This window comes from Penicillium samsonianum (assembly GCF_028829775.1).
Source record: "Penicillium samsonianum strain IBT 33392 chromosome Unknown utg000003l_segment0_segment0, whole genome shotgun sequence".
NCBI lineage: Eukaryota > Fungi > Ascomycota > Eurotiomycetes > Eurotiales > Aspergillaceae > Penicillium > Penicillium samsonianum.
Genome location: NW_026643261.1, coordinates 5,272,048 through 5,290,959, shown reverse-complemented (window position 1 = coordinate 5,290,959; position 18,912 = coordinate 5,272,048). Strand labels below are relative to the sequence as shown.

Below are 18,912 nucleotides of genomic sequence, written 5' to 3'. Positions count from 1 at the left end.
ACACCGATAGCTCACAGTTTCTTCCATTCTTTAAACTCCTGCTCCAGATGTTGCTTCAATTCCGCAAACCGATTCCCAAAACCCCTGCTACAGCGCCAGCAAGTAAAATCTCGCTTTAGATACCCCTCTTTCGTCGGATTCCGTCGCACATCATCTTCTGCCAGCGGGAAGTCCTCGATTGGTACGAAGAATGGTGTCGAAAAGCTATTGTAGTGTTTCCGGTGCTTCAAGCGCTCGCTATACCTATCCACCGATAATACATGGACATGCAAGTGGTTCATGGATGGGACCGCATGCACCCCGACCACAATCTCCTGTGCCCAGTCCCGACCCTGCGGTAGCTCATCGGGGGGCGGATCAGCGCTCAGCGCCGCCTGTATTGGCTGATCCTGCGCAGAGTCCTTCCCATATTTGCGTCGCAGCTCAACCGCTGCAAACTCGCGAAGTGTTCGGGTTTCGGCCTTCACTTTTTCTAGGAACTCGGCATCCTCGAATGCATCAAATGGATGCATGCGCGTTTTGGTCTGATCGCGGGGGAGAAGGAGGAGGTGTAGCGATGACTTTGGAAACATGTCGTGGATCGCCACAAAGTCGTCATTATGGTAGACTACGGCATCGGGATATGTCTCAGGCTTTGCGATGTAGGCGCCTAGTCCGTCGCGGACACCAAATGCAGTCTTGCCCTTGGCCGCATTGCGATCAGACGGGGTTTTAGTCGCGTGCTTGGGTTGCTTCCTTTTCGGAGCCAGAAGTTCGGTAACTATCAAACCGATATGTCAGTCAAGTAGTTTTCAGTGACAAAACTCTGGGTGTCATTACAGGCATTTCTCTTTTCCGATGACCCAGTTTGTTCCTTTGGGTCACCCTTGCTCGGATTGGAGTGCTCCCCGGACATGATGGTTAGTGTAGAAGTTTGACTCGTGGTCACACAGTATATATTAGCAGTAGCATTGCCTTTAAAGAACAAAATCCAAGTGTCACATCGGTGGACCGAGTAAGAGTACAAGACATGTGCCTGTTGGGAGTTAGGTCTGCCATGGTCGCTGTACTTCTCCGTATGCTCCCCGCAGTCCCAAAGCGGTTTAGTGCGGCTCGCTCTTTTGCCCGAAGCTCCAAAAGTTATCTTTGGCGCAAACACTCACCACACACAAAATGCCACCTAAAAAGAAAGGTGATGGTAAGGGTGGCCCCAAACCGGGTACGAAACAAGCCAAAGCAGTCGCGGAGAAAGCCGGCGAAGTGAAGAAACAAGTGCCGGAAGAGCCCAAGAAACCGTCCGTGAAGGATGTCATTGGCGGCGCATCATGGACAGGGAAGCTACCAGTCAATATGTTGGCGGAGCACTGTCAGAAGCAAAAATGGGAAAAGCCTGAGTACAGCATGGTAATCGAATCTCCCAATGGCACTCGTCGCATGTCTACAAACACATATACCAAACCAGATGCTGATAGATTGCCACAATTGCAGATTAAAACAGCCGATGGCTTTGTGTCGTCCGTAACGATGAAGAAGATAGATCCCAAGACCAAGGAATTGATCGTGATCCCACCGATAAAGCTCCCTCCCTCCCATAAGCAACTCGCTGGGCAGCCGACGGCCCTCGAAGCGCGCCATTTTGGTGCAGCTTTTGCTCTGTTCCGAGTATGCAATATGCGCAATATCCATATGATGATGCCTCCAACATACAAGAAGTTGTGGAAGGAAGACTTTGGAGAAATTAAAGCAGCAGAGACTCGGGAAGGCAAGGGCTGGATGTACGAAGCAGATCCATTCTTAGCCAAGCAAGAGAGAGAGAGCGCGGCCGCCGACTTGGCAAAGAAGCGAGCAGATCGTGAAAAGGCCCAGGCAAAGGAGAAGGCCTCAAATGCGGAATTAGGGCTAGGAAATGGGGATGCCAGGAGTAAACGTATCTGGTCGCAGGCACCCAAGGTGGATATGGGCACACGAATCCGACGAGATATCGAAGGCCTTTTGCGACAGCATACAGTTTGGAACCCATATGGTGTGAAGATCCCCGAACACCAAAAGAAAATCATTGCGGACGAATTCACCGGTCTAGGGTTCCGTCGCAGCCATGTGGAAGAAGCTGCAGCGGAATGCAAAGACCGCGAAGAGGTCTTGGAGTGGCTTCTCATCTATGTTCCTGATGATGACCTCCCACGGTGGTCTCTGCCGGAAGGATATTCAGCTGGAGTCAGTCTTGGTTCTGGTGATCTCGCTCGTGAGGGCAAAGTCAAACGGCTGGCATCTGTTGGCTATCCAGCCGATATGTGCTCGCAAATCTTGGACAGCAAGAACGGCGACGAATTGGCGGCTGCTGAGCATTTACAAGGCACTTTGGCCCATGGAACTCAATTCTCGGCCCCATCGGTGGCGGACGAAGACGAAGAGGCTTGGGCAGAGGAAGCGACTACGCTAGAGGCCATCTTTGGAGAACGCTATCACCGCATATCTGCCAAGGTCTGCGAGATCAATAGCGAGGCATCGGAAATTCCACCAAACACAATTTTCCGCTTCCAAAAGCCCTCCGCCCATTACCCAACCACACCTCCTGTTATATCAATCCAGGCCAAGGGTGTCCCAGCTTATATACGTCTTAGTGCAATTCGTCGGGCAGTGCAGTATGCCGAGGAAAACTTTACGGGTGAATCTATGATTTTCAACATTATGGATTGGCTGGAGGTCAACCTGCCGAGCATCATGGAGAACCCAGGTAAATTGCGAGAGATTTCCGCTGTGACGGCTTCGTCGGCAGCTGAGACCCACCAAATTCCTGTGCGTTCGACTCGGAAGAATCGCAGAGGTATTGACTGGAAGGTCGACTCGGAGCGAAGCTTGGCGATCCGAGATGCTTGGGAGGCCAAACAAGATACTGCGCCGCAGATCGAGATGACCCGGAAAAGAAAAGCACTTCCGGCATGGAATATCCAGCATGAAATCATCCACACTATCAACTCAAACCAGGTGACTATCATCTCGGGTGAGACTGGTAGTGGTAAAAGTACACAATCCGTACAGTTTGTGCTGGATGACATGATCCAGAGGGGACTGGGAGGTGCTGCCAACATTATCTGCACGCAGCCACGACGAATCTCGGCCCTGGGTCTTGCCGACAGAGTCAGTGATGAGCGGTGCGCAGTAGTCGGTGATGAAGTCGGATATGTGATCCGAGGCGAGTCGAAAGCCAAACCTGGTTCAACAAAGATTACTTTCGTGACTACTGGTGTCTTGTTGCGCCGGATTCAATCGGGTGGCGATGCGGATGGCAATGTCGCAAGCTCCCTCGCAGATGTATCGCACGTGGTGGTCGACGAGGTTCACGAGCGGAGTCTGGATACAGACTTCTTATTGGCGCTGCTGAGGGATGTTCTAAATTATCGCAAGGACCTGAAAGTTATTCTTATGAGTGCCACCCTCGATGCTGGCATCTTCATGAGATATTTTGGCAGTCAGAGATCTGTTGGACTGGTGAACATTCCCGGCCGAACATTCCCTGTCGAAGACTACTACTTGGATGACGTTATCCGGTACACATCATTTGCGCCAGAACTTGCGGAGGGCTATGAAGATGAGGAAGAACCCTCTCGGGGCGATGAAACACTTGGAAAAGCCCTACGGAGCTTGGGTATGGGAATTAATTACGATTTGATCGCAGCGACTGTCGAATATATCGATGCTCAACTAGGAGACCAGCCAGGAGGCATCTTGATCTTCCTACCTGGTACTTTAGAGATTGATAGGTGTCTGAACGCAGTCAAGAGGATTCCCGATATGCATCCTCTACCATTGCATGCCTCCTTGCTCCCAGCCGAGCAACGACGAGTATTCCAGAGCGCACCAAGAGGAAAGAGAAAGGTCATTGCCGCTACAAACGTCGCGGAAACCTCAATCACAATCGAAGATGTTGTTGCCGTCATTGACACTGGTCGAGTCAAGGAAACGAGCTATGACCCTAAGGACAATATGGTCCGTCTCCAAGAAGTATGGGCCTCGCAGGCCGCCTGCAAACAGCGTCGCGGCCGAGCAGGCCGTGTCCGTGCAGGTATCTGCTATAAATTATATACCCGCAAAGCCGAATCAAACATGGCCCCACGACCAGACCCAGAAATCCGCCGTGTTCCCTTGGAGCAGCTGTGTCTATCCGTGAAATCCATGAAAGGAATCGAAGATGTCGCCACCTTCCTAGCCAACACCATCACCCCACCAGAAAGCATAGCCGTCGAAGGTGCACTGAACTTCCTGCATCGCGTAGGCGCTCTAGACCACGACAGACTTACAGCCCTGGGCCGCTACCTCTCCATGATTCCCGCGGATCTCCGCTGCGCCAAGCTCATGATCTACGGCTCCATCTTCGGCTGCATGGAACCCTGCCTCACAATCGCAGCCATGCTAACAGTCAAGAGCCCCTTCGTCTCACCACGCGAAAAGCGCGACGAAGCAAACGCCGCCAAATCAAGCTTCTCCCGCCCTGGCGACGGCGACCTCCTCACCGACCTCTCAGCGTACCAGGCCTGGTCCGAGCGAACCCGCGCCCAGGGAGGCTACTGGGGCACTCAGTCATGGTGTGTCGCCAACTTCCTGTCCCACCAGACGCTGCGCGATATCTCCTCCAATCGCGCACAGTTCATCACCTCCCTCAAAGACGCTGGCGTCCTGCCAGTTCAGTATTCCGACTCGTCGGCTTCGGCTTGGAACCGCAACGCAGCCAACCGCAACTTGATCCGCGCCCTTGTTGCTGGAGCCTTCCAGCCGCAGGTTGCGCAGATATCGTTCCCGGATAAGAAATTCGCCAGCTCGGTTACTGGTACCGTCGAGGTGGACCCGGATGCTCGCACTATCAAGTACTTCAATCAGGAGAATGGTCGTGTCTTCATTCACCCCAGCTCTATCCTCTTTTCTGCGGCTGGCTACCCCAGTGCCGCGGCATATCTCAGTTACTTTACCAAGATGGCTACCAGCAAGGTCTTCATCCGCGATCTCACCCGTGAGTTACTTCTCTCCTATCCCTCGAGGTATTACCTTCTAACATTTTTTTTTCTTACTTGCAGCTTTCAACGCCTACTCCCTACTTCTCTTCTGCGGCTCTATAGAACTCGACACCGTAGGTCGCGGACTAGTCGTAGACGGCTGGCTCCGTCTACGCGGCTGGGCCCGGATCGGCGTGCTTGTTTCGCGGCTTCGCACCATGCTGGATGAGGCTCTTACGGAGCGGTTTGATAATCCTTCGGTTGTATCCGATGGCAGCAGCCTTGCTGATAGAGTGATTGAGGCTGTCAAGAAGTTGATTGAGTTTAATGGGCTTGATCAGTGATTTGCATAGGCGGGTTTTTGGGTTGAAAACATATACAGCGCATATATCATCGCATATATCATCTTAGATGGGAAAACAATCGAAATGATTTACGAGACACATCCCTAGTTATACCGTGACATAGAGAAGTCGCCTGTACGGTTTAGACTTTATAACACCTTAGGCACTATTTAAGAAGATATACTCAAGACCAAGAGGATAAATCCCATGAGAATGGATACCAAATAGAGACCATAAACATGGATGTCGAAGTTAGGAGGGTAGAATAGGTTATAGAAATATGACGTCATATTCGACTATTACTAGCACAGTACAACATACAAAGGGTGGCGCAGAGCCAGTCAGGTGACTTGTGTAGATAGAGAGTGTATCAACGGTTAACCCAGTTACCACCACTAAGCCGTTTCCCCAGAACAAAACAAAAAAAAAAAAGGCAAAAAGAATTAGGCAGTTAGAACGCCTGGCGAGAAACTGATCATCGTCAACGCCCTCCGATCATTTACTCTCATGTTCGGAAAATGGTGGCGTCAAGTCATCTCGTCGTCAGCCCAGTAGAGCTGGGAAGAAATCAAAAGCATGACGAAAACAAATGACAAAATGAAGGTGGTGGAAAAGACTGGAATAACGCGCAAACGCCATGCATAAAGGAACCGATTCGCCCGTTCACTCCGAAAGAAAAAGAAGCCCATGTTGACCGAAAGAAAAACCAGAAATAAGTTTAGAGATCGTGGATGGTGGTGGGTACCAGCAATATGAAAGCCAGCTTTGCATGGTATCTGTAAACCACCGGGGTATTAGTTTGAGGCAAGGAATTAGTAGTTTGCATAGCCGTCCAGCCGATCTGGGTCATTGAGATCAGAGGCCTCGGGCAAAACGAAGTCCGTAGCAAGCTCAGCTTCAACAAACATCGAGGCACGCTTAAAACGACGATCCGAATACTTTTCAAAGATGGCGGCGTGGTGGCGGCGAGGGTTCTCACAGCATTCCATCAGTGTGACCAGTACTGGAATTAGCTGGGAATAAAGGTAACCGCTGTAAAAGGCGTGTGCCGGTGTCTATTTGTGAATGTCAGCAATATTATAATAGAGTGAGTTGGAGAGGGAAACATACCCAGTTGCCCTTGTTAAGCAGCATACGAGACAGGCAATGGGCTCCGGCAGCAATAAAGCTGGGGGGAGTGCAGACAAAGCGCTCATCCATAATAGCCAGCTCAAGGAAGTACTTGGCAACAGTACGAGTTTCAAGGTCATATTCATCAGCCTTGCTAATGCGGCGAAGGAAGCTCATTGGGCCAGGCCATCCAAGATCAAAGTCGAGGATGGTGAGCATGAACCGTTCCGCCTTGAGAATCTCGTCGACAGAATATCCACTGTCAACCATATAAACGATCTCTTGCACAGATGGGGCTGTGATCTCCTCGAACTTTGCAGCAATGAAGATCGCGGTCGCACCAACAAGCTGCAACTTGCCCATGGAAACCACCTTGTACGACAAGAAACGGTCGATGTAGTTGACCGTAAGGAACAGAGTTTCAGGGAGCAAGTTGAAGCGTTGGTGAACTTGAACAAGCCAGTCCATCAGAACCGAGCGCATCGACCATTGCAGCTCGCTCTGACGGGCCATGTAATCGGGGACCGGAAGCATCTCGATCTACGGACTTGGTTAGTTCAAACTGGTTATCGGGCATTGAAAGAGCAAAACATACCTCTTTCTTTCTTAAATGAAGGAAAATCTCGTCGCCATACTCCGCGACCATGGTCGTATCTAACAGTTCCTCGTCAATGTCTTCCTGCGTCTGTTCGCTTTCGACAATGTCTTTTGCCCGGAACATCTCGCGAGTAGTCACATTGTTCATGCATGGATAAATGACGGTAGTGGTTTCGTCGGTGTTGTCCCCACGAGAGGAGTAGATGGGTGCAACATGGTACTCGGTATCATCTCCATCCCATTCCTCAGGCTCTGATACCGCCGGCACGGGTTCCTTGATATGTGCGTGCTCTTTGAGATCTTCGGTCTCGGATACGGTTGCATCAGACTCGACGATGCTAGCAATATCCACGTTCAGCCCATTCGAAGACTCCACCACAATATTATTCGAGTGGCGCCCTTTCTCCGCTCCCTTGTGGCTGGCCTTGGCCTCCGTCTCTGTGTTTGTTTCCTTGGATGCGTCTTTTTCGGGGACAGTCTGTAGTTGGTCTTTAAATACGGCGTTGTTTCGCTTCGATTTGTACGCCAGTTGAGCTTTGCCGGCGGGGTTCATGGGCTTTGTTGTGGCAACGTTTTCAACAAGGCCCCTGGTTCCTGACAAGGTCATGCGGCGCTGGGCTGGCTGGGATAGCCCGGGAGCCTTAACCTCAGCCAAGGCAGGCTTTCCACCAACGACTGAGTCATCCCGATTAACCCGGCCCATATCCTTGGTGTTGCTAACATCGACAAATGCACGTCGGCCAGCATTGTTCTGGGCCATCATACTCAGAGCAGGGCTTGACTTGTTCCGTTGATGGATGACTTTATGGTTTTGATGCAGGGACGGAGGGGGCACATTCTCGTCCCCAACGGCTCGGAAGCGCTGTGGCTGTAACCTCAGTTAGCATCAGTATCTCCAATGTTGGTTAAGAATGAAGCAACTCTAGACCAAGAGTGGGCAAATACATGATGATGCGATATTGAACGCGGCGCTGTTTTACGCGATTGACGCGCGGGAACAGAAGAATCGGGCAAACGAGAGCATTAACATAAAACTGAACTTACCTTTGCATCCATGATGATCAACAATGAAGTTGCAAGACGTGGTGTCGAGTCTACCTTGAAGTTGGCCGAGAGGTGTTGTTTACTTTTTGCTCAGTTGGGGGAGCGGAGTTGCCCTGCGTGATTGGCCGACCCAGGCAAAATAAACAGTCGTTAGGACCCGCTCAGTCGTTCCTACCCGATTTATCCCAGCTCAGCCACTTGAACGTCACTTGAATCGTTACCTAGGCGGAATAGGTAACTCTAGAGAACTGGGTGAACAAAAATGAATGAATGAGTACCGAAGTGACAGTTACCGCGACGAAGGGAGGTTGTGTTGTCCCTTGTTCATGAAGATGTGCCTTGTTGACAATGTACGCTATTCCTAAACCGGAAGCTACGGTCGCGCACACCTTCCTACCGTGCAAACTACTACGTACTGCCCTATGTACGCCTGTATTCGTCTTGTGCTAGGCTCAAAGTCCATACAAATTTTGATTTATACAATATAAAGGGAGCAAGGTCTGTATTTATTTGAGCCCGATTTCCTGCTGTTCCAGTCGAAGATTTGGAGTAAGCCTATAAACCCAGGTAGATCCGTAAGATAAAATATCACACCTCTAAATACATATGTAGCTTCTGGCTTTGTTCGGCTCTAGAGTTTCAATTTTATATATTGTTCAGTTATTGTAGTGAGAGTACATATGTAATTAGTCGCAACTTCCAAGGTTGATATCTTGGAGGTTCCAAGGTTGGAAGTTCCCGAGGTCGGGACTCGGGATGTTGGTAAAGTGTCAAATATTTGTTCTGTTTGTATATAATTTGCACTGTTTGTTGGATATTTGACGTCATTAACCTTATCGGCGCGTCTCCTTCCACGTCCATTGAATATCATTTTCGATCAAAATACATCCCAAACTAGATGGAAGGGAAGAAAAATTTATCTACAGGTATATTCAATAGTAATACATAATTTCCGACAAGAATATCTTAAAAATATATACTTTTGCGAGTGCAATCGCCTTTTTATGCCATGATCTAGATCTGACGCGCTATCTACACGGGACCACGTGAGAGCCACACCGCCGTCACAAGAGGTGGGACACCCGGAATCAAGCGGTTCCTGTTTGGCAGCTTTGTGATCAACCGAAACCCACTCCTATCATTGCGACAGTCATCGGCTTTTTCAGTCTCGCCAGGTGGTGCGGGGCTTCAGATCAGAGGAAATGGGCAGTTTCGGAGTAAATTATAGACAATTCCCACGTTCTCGGATCCGATGATCTTCATCGTCAATTCGTATCCAAAGGACCTTTTGCGCCCAGTCTCTCAGCATCACCGCCTGACTCCACCAAGCAGAAATGTTCCCCCCTTTTCATCGGCTATTTTCTTGAGAAATCAATAAAACTGTGGAATCACGGATTTGCTATATTCCGATCTCACTTTTGTAGCCAGGTTCCAAGGAGAAAGGAATGCTCTGTAACCCAGATGCGGGATTCCCTTTTTAACCTTCTTACGTAGGTCCGAGGAGGGGTAAATTCAAGTTGCAGATCATGCGAGACAACTCCGGAGAGTCATGCGATATTATGAAAGGGGTTATTTCGGGAATTGAAATGCTTTGGTTCTCACGGTGATATCCTTTCGGTTGAGTATAAATATCCAGGTCCCGTCCTAGAGGCGGATCAACAAGACGTCTATCAATCACCCTACCCTAGCGAATTTGATATCAAACCAACATTATAAGTGTCGCGGTATCTAGTATTTTCCAATCCGCATAGTAAATGAGCAATGCGACAAGGGTGGTGGTGGGAAAATGACTGGACAATGTCAATTCTGTCCAAGCGCACACCTCCACAACAGACCGAAAAAAGGGTATGGGTTGCTACGCGGTCAAGCTAGAAACTAGCTGCAAGCCCATAAATCTACTGGGCGCTATTTCTTTGTCTTATTTTACGCCCTTAGCCCTCGATACCCTAGATACTTGTAGCGACAGAGGTACCTATGCTACCTGCTTTGTGTGAACTGCTGCATCCTCCCCCCCCAACAGTCTTAGGTAGCCCACACTCGCTTACACTTCATCGATGATTCAAAGATCGGATTATATTCTCAATTTCGTACATAATATGCAAGAAGGAGGGTTAGACAAAGTGGTCCGTCACTCGGCGCAATGGCATCCGGCTTGCGACAGCTTTTGCGCCTTTGCGAAAAGATACAGCATTGGGATGGTTTCACACATAGTTATTTTTTTCGATGCATAGAATAGTTGCAAATCAAATGAAGATTTTATATAGATTCATTAATACCATGGAATGTGATGGCTGCTTCGATGGGCGCCGGAAGCGCAAATCGCCATGTCACCGACCCAGACAGGCCGTTTTCTCGCTTTAGGTGAAACCATCGTACGCACCCACCTCAACCTTCTTCCTTCCATCCAACAACCCCTCGAACAAATCGCCATCAGCGCTGTCAACAGTATTGGGTATGTATCTCTACTCTTGTTCTATCTCACTTTTCACTCCCCTGACCCCGTTTCAATCCTGGAGATGCCACCGCTGACATAGCCTCAGCGCTTCGTAGAATCGACAATCCCCTCCCGACCTCGACCGAACAGATCCTTCGATCCTTCGCCCTGTCTTAGACAATCCAGATATCTGCGATACTGGAGGACTCTGTTTGAGTTGAATTAGGTGTGTTCAAATCTCTCTCCATTCTTTTCCGGGTCATCTCGCTTGCTTCCCCCCAAGCCCGCTCCCAAGGTCGGCCGGACTCGGTTAGCGACACATTCATCCATCATCTTTCAAGACAAAACCCATCCTTATTGTATATTCGAGCACTTGGAACCTCATTGTGTTAACTTATATGGTCTGTTTTCTGTCAGGTTGCCCACGTTTACCCTTTTGAGTCGCTTCCGGCTCTTGCGACTGCAGATTCCCCTCCCACCTCCATCGAAGGTTTTGCTTCGACAGTTTCTATACATCAAGACCCGGGGGTGGTCCATCCACCAGCCTGATATTTCGAATTCAACAATTGTGGTAGGTTTGATGGATTCTTCCCTCTACACCTGCCCTTCCTCTGTGTCTTGCCATGGATCACATTCCCGCCCTCTACGGCACACAAGCAGTGGGTTGATGCAGTCTTTGGTATAGCAGTGGAGTATTCCTCAATTTGGAACACTTTGATATGCAAGCGGTTCAGCATGACGGGCTTTCTGCCCTGGTCGAGCAACCAGGTCTGGCAGACTCTGCCGCTGTAGCTCGAGACCTGTCGCTTAAAGGCCCAGCACCCAAGAACATCGCCTTTGAGTTGCTTCTCGATGAGAACTCCAAAGTCCGAGCTCGTATTCCGATGCGCGTTCAGATCTATCCTCATGATACCACGGATTCGATCGTCACAACGGTCAAAAATTTCTATGGAATATATGACGGTACTGCCAGTGGGGTCAGCTTCGAGGATGAACATGGGACCACCCTCATCGCAAGGTACGAGAATCTCAAGAACAATAGGACTGTATACGTGCGAGTCATTCCCATTCAACCATATGGGGATCACTTCTATAACGGTTTCAATGTCGAGCCTCGCAAGCGGCCCAGTCTGGCAGAGCCTTTCCAGATGGTAGATGGAACAGCGCCGGTGTTGGACCAGCCATCACGGCCAGCCTCTCGGCTTGCGAGAAAGCGCAGCACCTCTCCGTCAAACCGGAGTCTGCGCAGCGCTTCTCAGCACAAGCCTCCCTCCCGCGCGGGCAACAAAAGCCGGGCCTCGAGCATCCATGGAGGTTTCCATGATGATGATGAATATAGCGATACCGAGAGCGCTTATGCTCGCAGGGCTCGCAATGAGCTATTTGCTAGCTCTGATATCAGCATGGAGAATATACTACAAGATGGTCGTCGGAAACGACCCAAGTTCGATAGCTCTGTGAGTGACTCATGCGAGAGGACTTTCCTTTTTTATTAAAGACGGTCACTAATCAATATGTTCCCCTTAGGAGCTCCCCCTGTTCGTTCCTCCCCAAGTGCCCCTCACTACCTCCACCTCCTCCATCTCTCCCCAACGTCGATCGATTGGTCAGGAAGGCGCTGGGTCGCCTTTCGCACGCCCACCGCAACGCCCGTATAGCTATCAACATGCGCTTCCATCACCGCAAAGCTATGGTCACAGCGAATATGGTGTTCACTCGGGCCGCAATACGATTTATGCGACTCCCGTGGTTCCGGACCATGGAAATCGCATGCGCGACACGGGAGTCTATAACAACTCGGCTAGCCGAGTGAGTGGTCCAGGTGTATTGCCCACACCTGACCCCACCATCGCAAGCTGCATCTCCGATGAGGATGTGGCGATGCAATTGATACGTTTAGGCGATGCGTCCAATTTTTCTCACGGACGCACCTCTGCCTCGACATTGGACGATGCCTTCAGTGGTGCTGCTGACGCTGCCTCGTCCACTGGTGCTACCAGCGATGGGGAAGACTTTAGCGAGGACGAGGATGACTTGCCAGCTCGTCGCCAGAGGTTGGACTCAAGCCCAATGCTCCCGCCGGGAACCATCAAGCGCCACCTTAAGGGCCTGGATGACATTCTTCCCAGCGCCGATAGCAGCGACCACAGCTCGGATGGTGCAGATGATGGCATCAAAAGTGAAGCTGAGGAGGATATCCTTTACAAGGAGTTTGCACCCAAGGCAAAGAAGCCGAAGAGCCGCCCCACATCTTTCAAAGTTCGCAGCCAGAAGCCTGCACCTGCGAAACTGAACAAAAGCAAGATTGCTATGCCCGCTCCTCGCAAATCATCCGAGAAGTCGGCTGCGCCTGTTCCACCTCTCAGCCCGGCGTCTTCCCGAAAGGTCTCTGGGGGCTCGGTCAACTTCCAGCACCAGCTCGGTGCGGATGAGGAAGACCTTTCTACCAAGCCTCGCTGCCAGCGGTGCCGCAAGAGCAAGAAGGGCTGTGATCGTCAGCGCCCCTGTGGACGTTGCAAGGATGCAGGCATTGGAATTGACGGCTGTCTCAGTGAGGATGAGGGCAATGGTCGCAAAGGGCGTTACGGTCGCCATATGGGTGTGCCCGTGAAGAAGAACGGGGAAGAGATGGATGAAGACGAGGAGGAGGAGTTTTCATTAACGCCTGCGACCCCTCCTATCTCTTCGTCTATAGCAGACAAGAATAAGAAGCGGAAACGCTAGTGGAGCTGCAGGTTGCGATTTCTCCCGCTATCTCTAAGCGCCGAACTGTTTCGCACCTCCAATCTTCTTCGTGACCACGGGATCTCTCATTCATTTTACCATCCTCACCATGGGCCAATCTCATCCGCCCTCACTCTCTCATTTCGCCTTCTCCTGGCCAGCGCCAGAGACAGTCCTTATACTAGCATACTACCATCATTTGCCCTTCTCACTTCACATTCCCTTCTCTGGTTACAAGCCATGCTCCCTCCATTATACACTGCCAAGCGGTTGATCTGTTGTTATTGTGTCCCTTCGGCGTCTTAGTGTTTCTGCGGGCTATATGCTTCTTGTCACATCCACTCGCTCATTCGGAATCAATGTTACTGGGTTATTTATCATTGTCTATGTCGGTTTCATCTGTGTGGTGTACGGTCGACTAGTAGCGGAAGTATTATATACTTCCGAGGGAGGGCAAGGTCAAAGCGTGACAAGTTGTAGAGGATGTGCCGATCTTGCTTTATTTCGTCTTCTGGGTAGTCAGGGAGTCAATGGAAGGGGTTCAATTTTTTATTGTGCGCTTCAATCTTCCAAGGTTCCATTTAGTCGTATCATCGTATCCTACATAGCTAGAGAGTACAATGTCGATCAGCGATGGACATGGCGGGATGAGTCACATGACAAGGGCGGTGTGATTGGCCCCGCAACTTTTTTGAAGAAGCTCAACTTTCTCGAACCTCAAAACGCTCGCATTTCTTTTAAGAAACGGCGCTTTGCTTACTTCCAGTCGCATTGTCGTGAGTTACCGGTAACATAACCCAGTTATCCTAACGCTGAGTCTGCATGTAACGCGGTGCGCAAACCAGCCCCTCTACACGAACTTTTCTCCAACCGCCTAGCAAGCCGCATTCAGCGCCTTGTTTGAAAAGCGACGACAATGCCTCCCAAAGCCGCCGCTCGTGAAAGCACCCGTGGAGGGGCCACCAGTCGCGGTGCTCGAACAGATACAACTACTCCGACTCCCGCTGGCGGGGGCAGTGCGCAAACCACTCCCACGGCAACCGGCACGCCCGGTCCTGCGAGTCGAGCCTCAGTGCAACGGCTTCAATCACTGAACAAACGCACACCTTCCGGTAGCATCGCGCCCAGCAGTCGGCCCCCGTCGGCGCTTGGTGGCGAGCCGCCCAAACCGGTCCTGAAACACAAGCCGAAGGCCGTTGGGCGTCGCAGCAAGCAGGAGCGAGATGAGATCGAGAGACTTGAACAAGAACGATACAATGAGCGTTTGAAGGAGGCTGCCGCTATTCAGCGTGGCCGTGGTGGTACTGCTCGTCGTGCTGGGTTCCGTGGCCGTGGTGGACCCATGGCTATGGGCATGACTGGATTTGGTGGACGAGGCGGCAAGCGAGGCCGTGGTGGCTATGGTGGTTATGGTGGCGGAGGTGGAGGCGGAGGTGGTGGATATGGAGGAGGCGCAGGCGGCGCAGGCTCAGGATACAATCGGTCTGTTCTTACTGGGGGCAACCGTGGGCGCGCATATGACTCTTCAGACGACGAAGAGAATGCACTCCGTGTCAGCATCGATCATATCAACCTCGATAGCGATGAGGAGGATTGGGATACGCCGAAGGATTTCAAGGGTAAACAACCCAGCAGGTCGAGCGGCGAACGCGGACTTCGTCCTGTCCGTGTTGAGCGACATGAACATGAGGAAAGAGTCATCAGTGTCAACATGGAATCTAGCACAAGCAGAACCGCCGATCTCCGCAAAAAAGCAGAGAAGGAGAAAGCTGCGAAGGATGTCGGCCGTACACCTACTAAGGTCAAACCCGAACCTCAAGACGACGACACAACTATGCGGGATGCTATCCCACACGCAGATGACGACGACTTCCTCCCGGAGCATAATGTGCGTGTGCGCTCGGCTCAGAGCATGAGTCCAACAAAGAGGAGCACAACAGAACTACGATCGACTCAACCTTCGCCTGAGCCCGAAATCCCAGACCCACGCAGCCTACTTCACACCAAAGAGGAAACCGACGAATATGACCGACACATGGAAGATTTGGCTATCATCAGGGATCTTCTTGTTCCCAAGGAGTCAAAGAAGGCCACCACAGACGCGGAAACCGCTGAAGTCGCCGCTGAAGGCAAACCCGCCGCAGTGGAAGGACAGGAAGGTGACCAAGCAAGCGAAGAGAAGGAAGAACAGGAAGAAGACAACCCTCTACATGGCCAAATGTTCCTCATGCAATTCCCACCGATGACCCCCTACCTCAGAGTCGCTGGTTCTGCCCATGGCAACCAAAACCAAGCTGCAGCCCCAGCCGCAACTGCACCTCTCCAGAACGAGATCAAGCGCGAAGCAGGCGACGACGTGGAGATCGTGGAAAACAACCAACCAACCGAATCAAAAGATAACAGCGTCATCACAGCCGGCCAACCATGGTCTCTGCCCACAGGCCGTGTCGGCAAATTGAACGTACACCAGTCAGGCCGTGTGACCCTAGACTGGGGTGGAATCAGTATGGAGTTGGATCGTGGAGCACCGGTTGGTTTCGTCCAGGAAGCCGTCATCTTGTCGAAGGTGCCACCGGAGCCGGAGGAAGACACACCAAAACATGTTTGGTCTATGGGCCAATTGTCTGGCAAGTTCACAGTCACGCCGAATTGGGATGAGATGCTTTGAATCCTCTACCCAAGGTACCTTATGATGAATGGAAAGAAATTCGAGCGTACTTATTTCAGCAATCTTTTTGTTTATTAATTTGACGATCACTAAAACTAGCTAGACTGGGGTCTAATAGATTATATAGTGCATATCAAAGAGACGCAAGCTTTCGGTTCGAACCCGCAGTCACGTGACCCTGTTTGTTTGTGCAGGACTTCAGTAAACCTCGGGGGATAGTTGGCGGTTCTTCTTATTCTCTCTCTTCTCTTTCCTCTCAGCCTCTCTTTGATACCTATTACAGTTGTATTGCACGCTCTATTTCTCGCTTCGTGTTGTAAGACTTTCCAATGGCCGCCCCAACGATCCAGCTTAAGTAATTTTATCTAGGCCTGATAAATAAGGCACCAATAATGCCAAGGCCCAACTATCTGCCCTGGGGCAAGCTACCACGAACTTTGTTTGCGCGTGTCGAGTTCAAAGCATTTAACCATCATTACATCCTCCATGCCTAAGAGCAATTACGATCGAGCACAAGCCACAAATCGGCCCATTTCAACTGCACGTCTTCCCTCTACAATGCCTGCATAGGCCAAATCAAGCGTCTCCGGTGCTACACGAACCTTCGCCATGTCGTTACGTCCTCTCGGATATCAATGCAACCTATCCTATGCGCAATTCTTCCGCAATGGACTGCAAACAAGACATAATATAACGCAACACCTAAGATCCTTTTCTCAATTACGCGACACCAATTGCACACATCGCTGGTCTGTGACGAGTCCACACCATGCCAACAAAACTTCGTTTTCGCTACGGAGCTTGCTCAGTGGTCTCTTGAGACCTGCACACGCTATCCGGGGCCATGGCAAGGGATCGTGGACTCAACAATGTCGCCATGAGACTTCTGCGGCCAAAGAACCAGAACTCTGCGCGCACTGCGGTGGAAAAACTATCCCGAAGGCCAGAAGACATGTCGAACCTGGTAACTCTTCCAGCGGCTGGCACTGCAAAGCGTGTATTAGGAACACCAATACTCATGGCCATCTACCAAATGAGGAGCAGCTTGCTGCGATCTATCGGCGAAAACTGGCCAGGGCGAGTGGAGAGGCAAGCAAAACAAGTCCATGCAGGCACTGTGGCCAGATGACTGCTCCGAGAAGTAGCCGTAAATTCGTTGATGCGGATAACCCTTCTGCTGGGTTTCACTGCCGGACATGCGTTCGGCATGTCAATCATCACGGTGTCCTCCCAACCGAGCAAGATCTCGCAGCGTTCCAGTACCGCAAAGAGATGCGGAGTAGGCGTAATCCTACTGTCGCCTCAAAAAGCAATTCATCAGTCACTTCGACAGGGGAATCAACGGCTCACAACCATTTTAAGTCCCCCAGCAATCCCAATTCTCCCAAACAGATGAAACAGAGCCGCGGTGAATACCCCTGCATGCACTGTGGTGACAAGACCATCTCCAGCAGCAAACGTAGGCTCGTCGAGCCCCAGAATCCCGCGGCAGGTTACTACTGCCAGCCATGCACGCGGTCCTTACTTGAAACAGACGCCTTGCCAAGCACTGTCAAACTTGCAGCGCTCAAAAAGCTCAGAGCGACCCGTATGCAAAGCAACCCCCGAGTTCTGAAAAGCCCCTGTGTCCACTGCGGTGAGATCACCGCCCCCAGCAGCAAGCGCCGACTCGTTGAGTCGAAGAATCCTCAATCCGGGTATTACTGCCGCGCCTGTGCGGATTGTTTAATCGAAACCAATTCCCTGCCCAGCGATATTCGCCTTGCAGTTCGCAGATCACGAGAGCAGGTCAGGCTGAAAAACCTGCGGGCCAGTCTATCTAAAGAGTCGCAGTCCCCGATCTCTCCGCAGGACGGAGAAGGAGAAGCTACACCGACAGATACGCCCACGGACAATACCCCAAAGGCTTGCGCGCACTGCAAAACCGAAGAAAACACACCGGGCCCCTGAACCCAAACATGTGTTCTTTGTGTATTGCCCATTTTGATCTGAACAGCTCGTTTTTGAGGCTAGGAGGGACTTTTGCGCAGGGACAGTATGAACAAAATCCCGGGTTGGCATTAGAGCGAATATCAAGGTTGGTCGATGGTTGGATTGCTACCAGTGCATGCAACGCGTCCTGGGAACCCTACTCAGCATTGGAGAATAAACAGTCCATCCTTTGATCTGGTCGATGCCAAGAGCAAGGGTTCTAAATATCTTGATTTTGGTGTCGCCCATATATGCGCGTCGTCATCTTGCCTGCGGGGCGTGCTCGTCTATTCGCTCGAGTTTCGCGCCTGCGTTGACGATCATTTGTGGCGTTGTCCGTTAAGCCTTGGGATGGATGCCTTGGAACTATAATTAGAAAACAAAATGGAATGTTATTTTATTGTATTTAAAGTATAGACGTATGCTATAGGTGCATACTATGTAAATCGATGGAATCGATGAAATTATTGAAACACCCTCACAGCAAACCGTTTAGTCAAGGAGATTAAAATAAAATCAAGAATAAATAAACACTGGATAGCCTTGGACACGGGAAACCGGGTTAACCAATCAGAACCCACAGAATTCAGGGACACACCCCCAAGCCCCCACTCATTCGACCAGGGACTCAGCCAAAGAGAGCCAAAGAAAGCCAAAAAGCGGCTCGGCCAATCAAGCCCTCTTCCTGACTGGCTTCATCTTGATTTTCCCTTAATTTCCCTTCTCCCCCCCCTGGGCTGTTTCGGTTTTTTGGGATTTTTTTTCTTCTTCGTTTTCTCTTTCAATCCTCCTCTACGGCTAAGAGTGAGTTGGATTCTGACAATTGAGAGAGTAAAGGCGAAACACCCCGGAAACTCCCCTCTCCCGTGTTTGGCCCCCTATTTATTTCCCCGGTTGCCTGACTGCGACAAACTCCAACACTCGAACTCAAGTGGCATGTTCTGAGACCCTCACAACTTATATTCGTGAGGAGACTCATCCGAGTCACATCTGTCACCTCCAACCTCTTCTCCACCTCCATCTGCAGCACTGTTGCCTTGCCAACTCGAGACC

At 50.8% G+C, this 18,912-nt stretch overlaps 7 protein-coding genes across 7 annotated transcripts; 5 read left to right on the top strand and 2 right to left on the bottom strand.

The window, feature by feature from the left end:
• Positions 1–11: 11 nt before the first annotated feature.
• N7471_005626 (DNA 5'-adenosine monophosphate hydrolase) lies at positions 12–895 on the bottom strand (the record flags this gene model as incomplete). Its single annotated transcript, XM_057278345.1, has 2 exons — positions 12–760; positions 820–895. 2 exons carry the CDS (start codon positions 893–895, stop codon positions 12–14), a joined length of 825 nt encoding a protein of 274 aa, XP_057137955.1.
• A 257-nt stretch (positions 896–1,152) lies between these two features.
• N7471_005625 (RNA helicase) lies at positions 1,153–5,311 on the top strand (the record flags this gene model as incomplete). The annotated part of the gene is made up of 2 exons (XM_057278344.1): positions 1,153–4,984; positions 5,049–5,311. 2 exons carry the CDS (start codon positions 1,153–1,155, stop codon positions 5,309–5,311), a joined length of 4,095 nt encoding a protein of 1,364 aa, XP_057137954.1.
• An 812-nt stretch (positions 5,312–6,123) lies between these two features.
• On the bottom strand, positions 6,124–8,074 carry N7471_005624 (cyclin family protein; the record flags this gene model as incomplete). The annotated part of the gene is made up of 4 exons (XM_057278343.1): positions 6,124–6,366; positions 6,422–6,961; positions 7,017–7,886; positions 8,063–8,074. The coding sequence occupies 4 exons, from the start codon at positions 8,072–8,074 to the stop codon at positions 6,124–6,126; spliced, it is 1,665 nt and encodes a 554-aa protein (XP_057137953.1).
• Positions 8,075–10,386: 2,312 nt separating this feature from the next.
• On the top strand, positions 10,387–10,673 carry N7471_005623 (uncharacterized protein; the record flags this gene model as incomplete). The annotated part of the gene is made up of 2 exons (XM_057278342.1): positions 10,387–10,514; positions 10,613–10,673. The coding sequence occupies 2 exons, from the start codon at positions 10,387–10,389 to the stop codon at positions 10,671–10,673; spliced, it is 189 nt and encodes a 62-aa protein (XP_057137952.1).
• Positions 10,674–11,215: 542 nt separating this feature from the next.
• N7471_005622 (putative C6 finger domain protein) lies at positions 11,216–13,220 on the top strand (the record flags this gene model as incomplete). The annotated part of the gene is made up of 2 exons (XM_057278341.1): positions 11,216–11,953; positions 12,024–13,220. The coding sequence occupies 2 exons, from the start codon at positions 11,216–11,218 to the stop codon at positions 13,218–13,220; spliced, it is 1,935 nt and encodes a 644-aa protein (XP_057137951.1).
• Positions 13,221–14,136: 916 nt separating this feature from the next.
• Positions 14,137–15,888, top strand: N7471_005621 (putative DNA-directed RNA polymerase III RPC4; the record flags this gene model as incomplete). Its single annotated transcript, XM_057278340.1, has 1 exon — positions 14,137–15,888. One exon carries the CDS (start codon positions 14,137–14,139, stop codon positions 15,886–15,888), a length of 1,752 nt encoding a protein of 583 aa, XP_057137950.1.
• Positions 15,889–16,497: 609 nt separating this feature from the next.
• N7471_005620 (uncharacterized protein) lies at positions 16,498–17,838 on the top strand (the record flags this gene model as incomplete). Its single annotated transcript, XM_057278339.1, has 1 exon — positions 16,498–17,838. The coding sequence occupies one exon, from the start codon at positions 16,498–16,500 to the stop codon at positions 17,836–17,838; it is 1,341 nt and encodes a 446-aa protein (XP_057137949.1).
• Between the last annotated feature and the right edge of the window lie 1,074 nt (positions 17,839–18,912).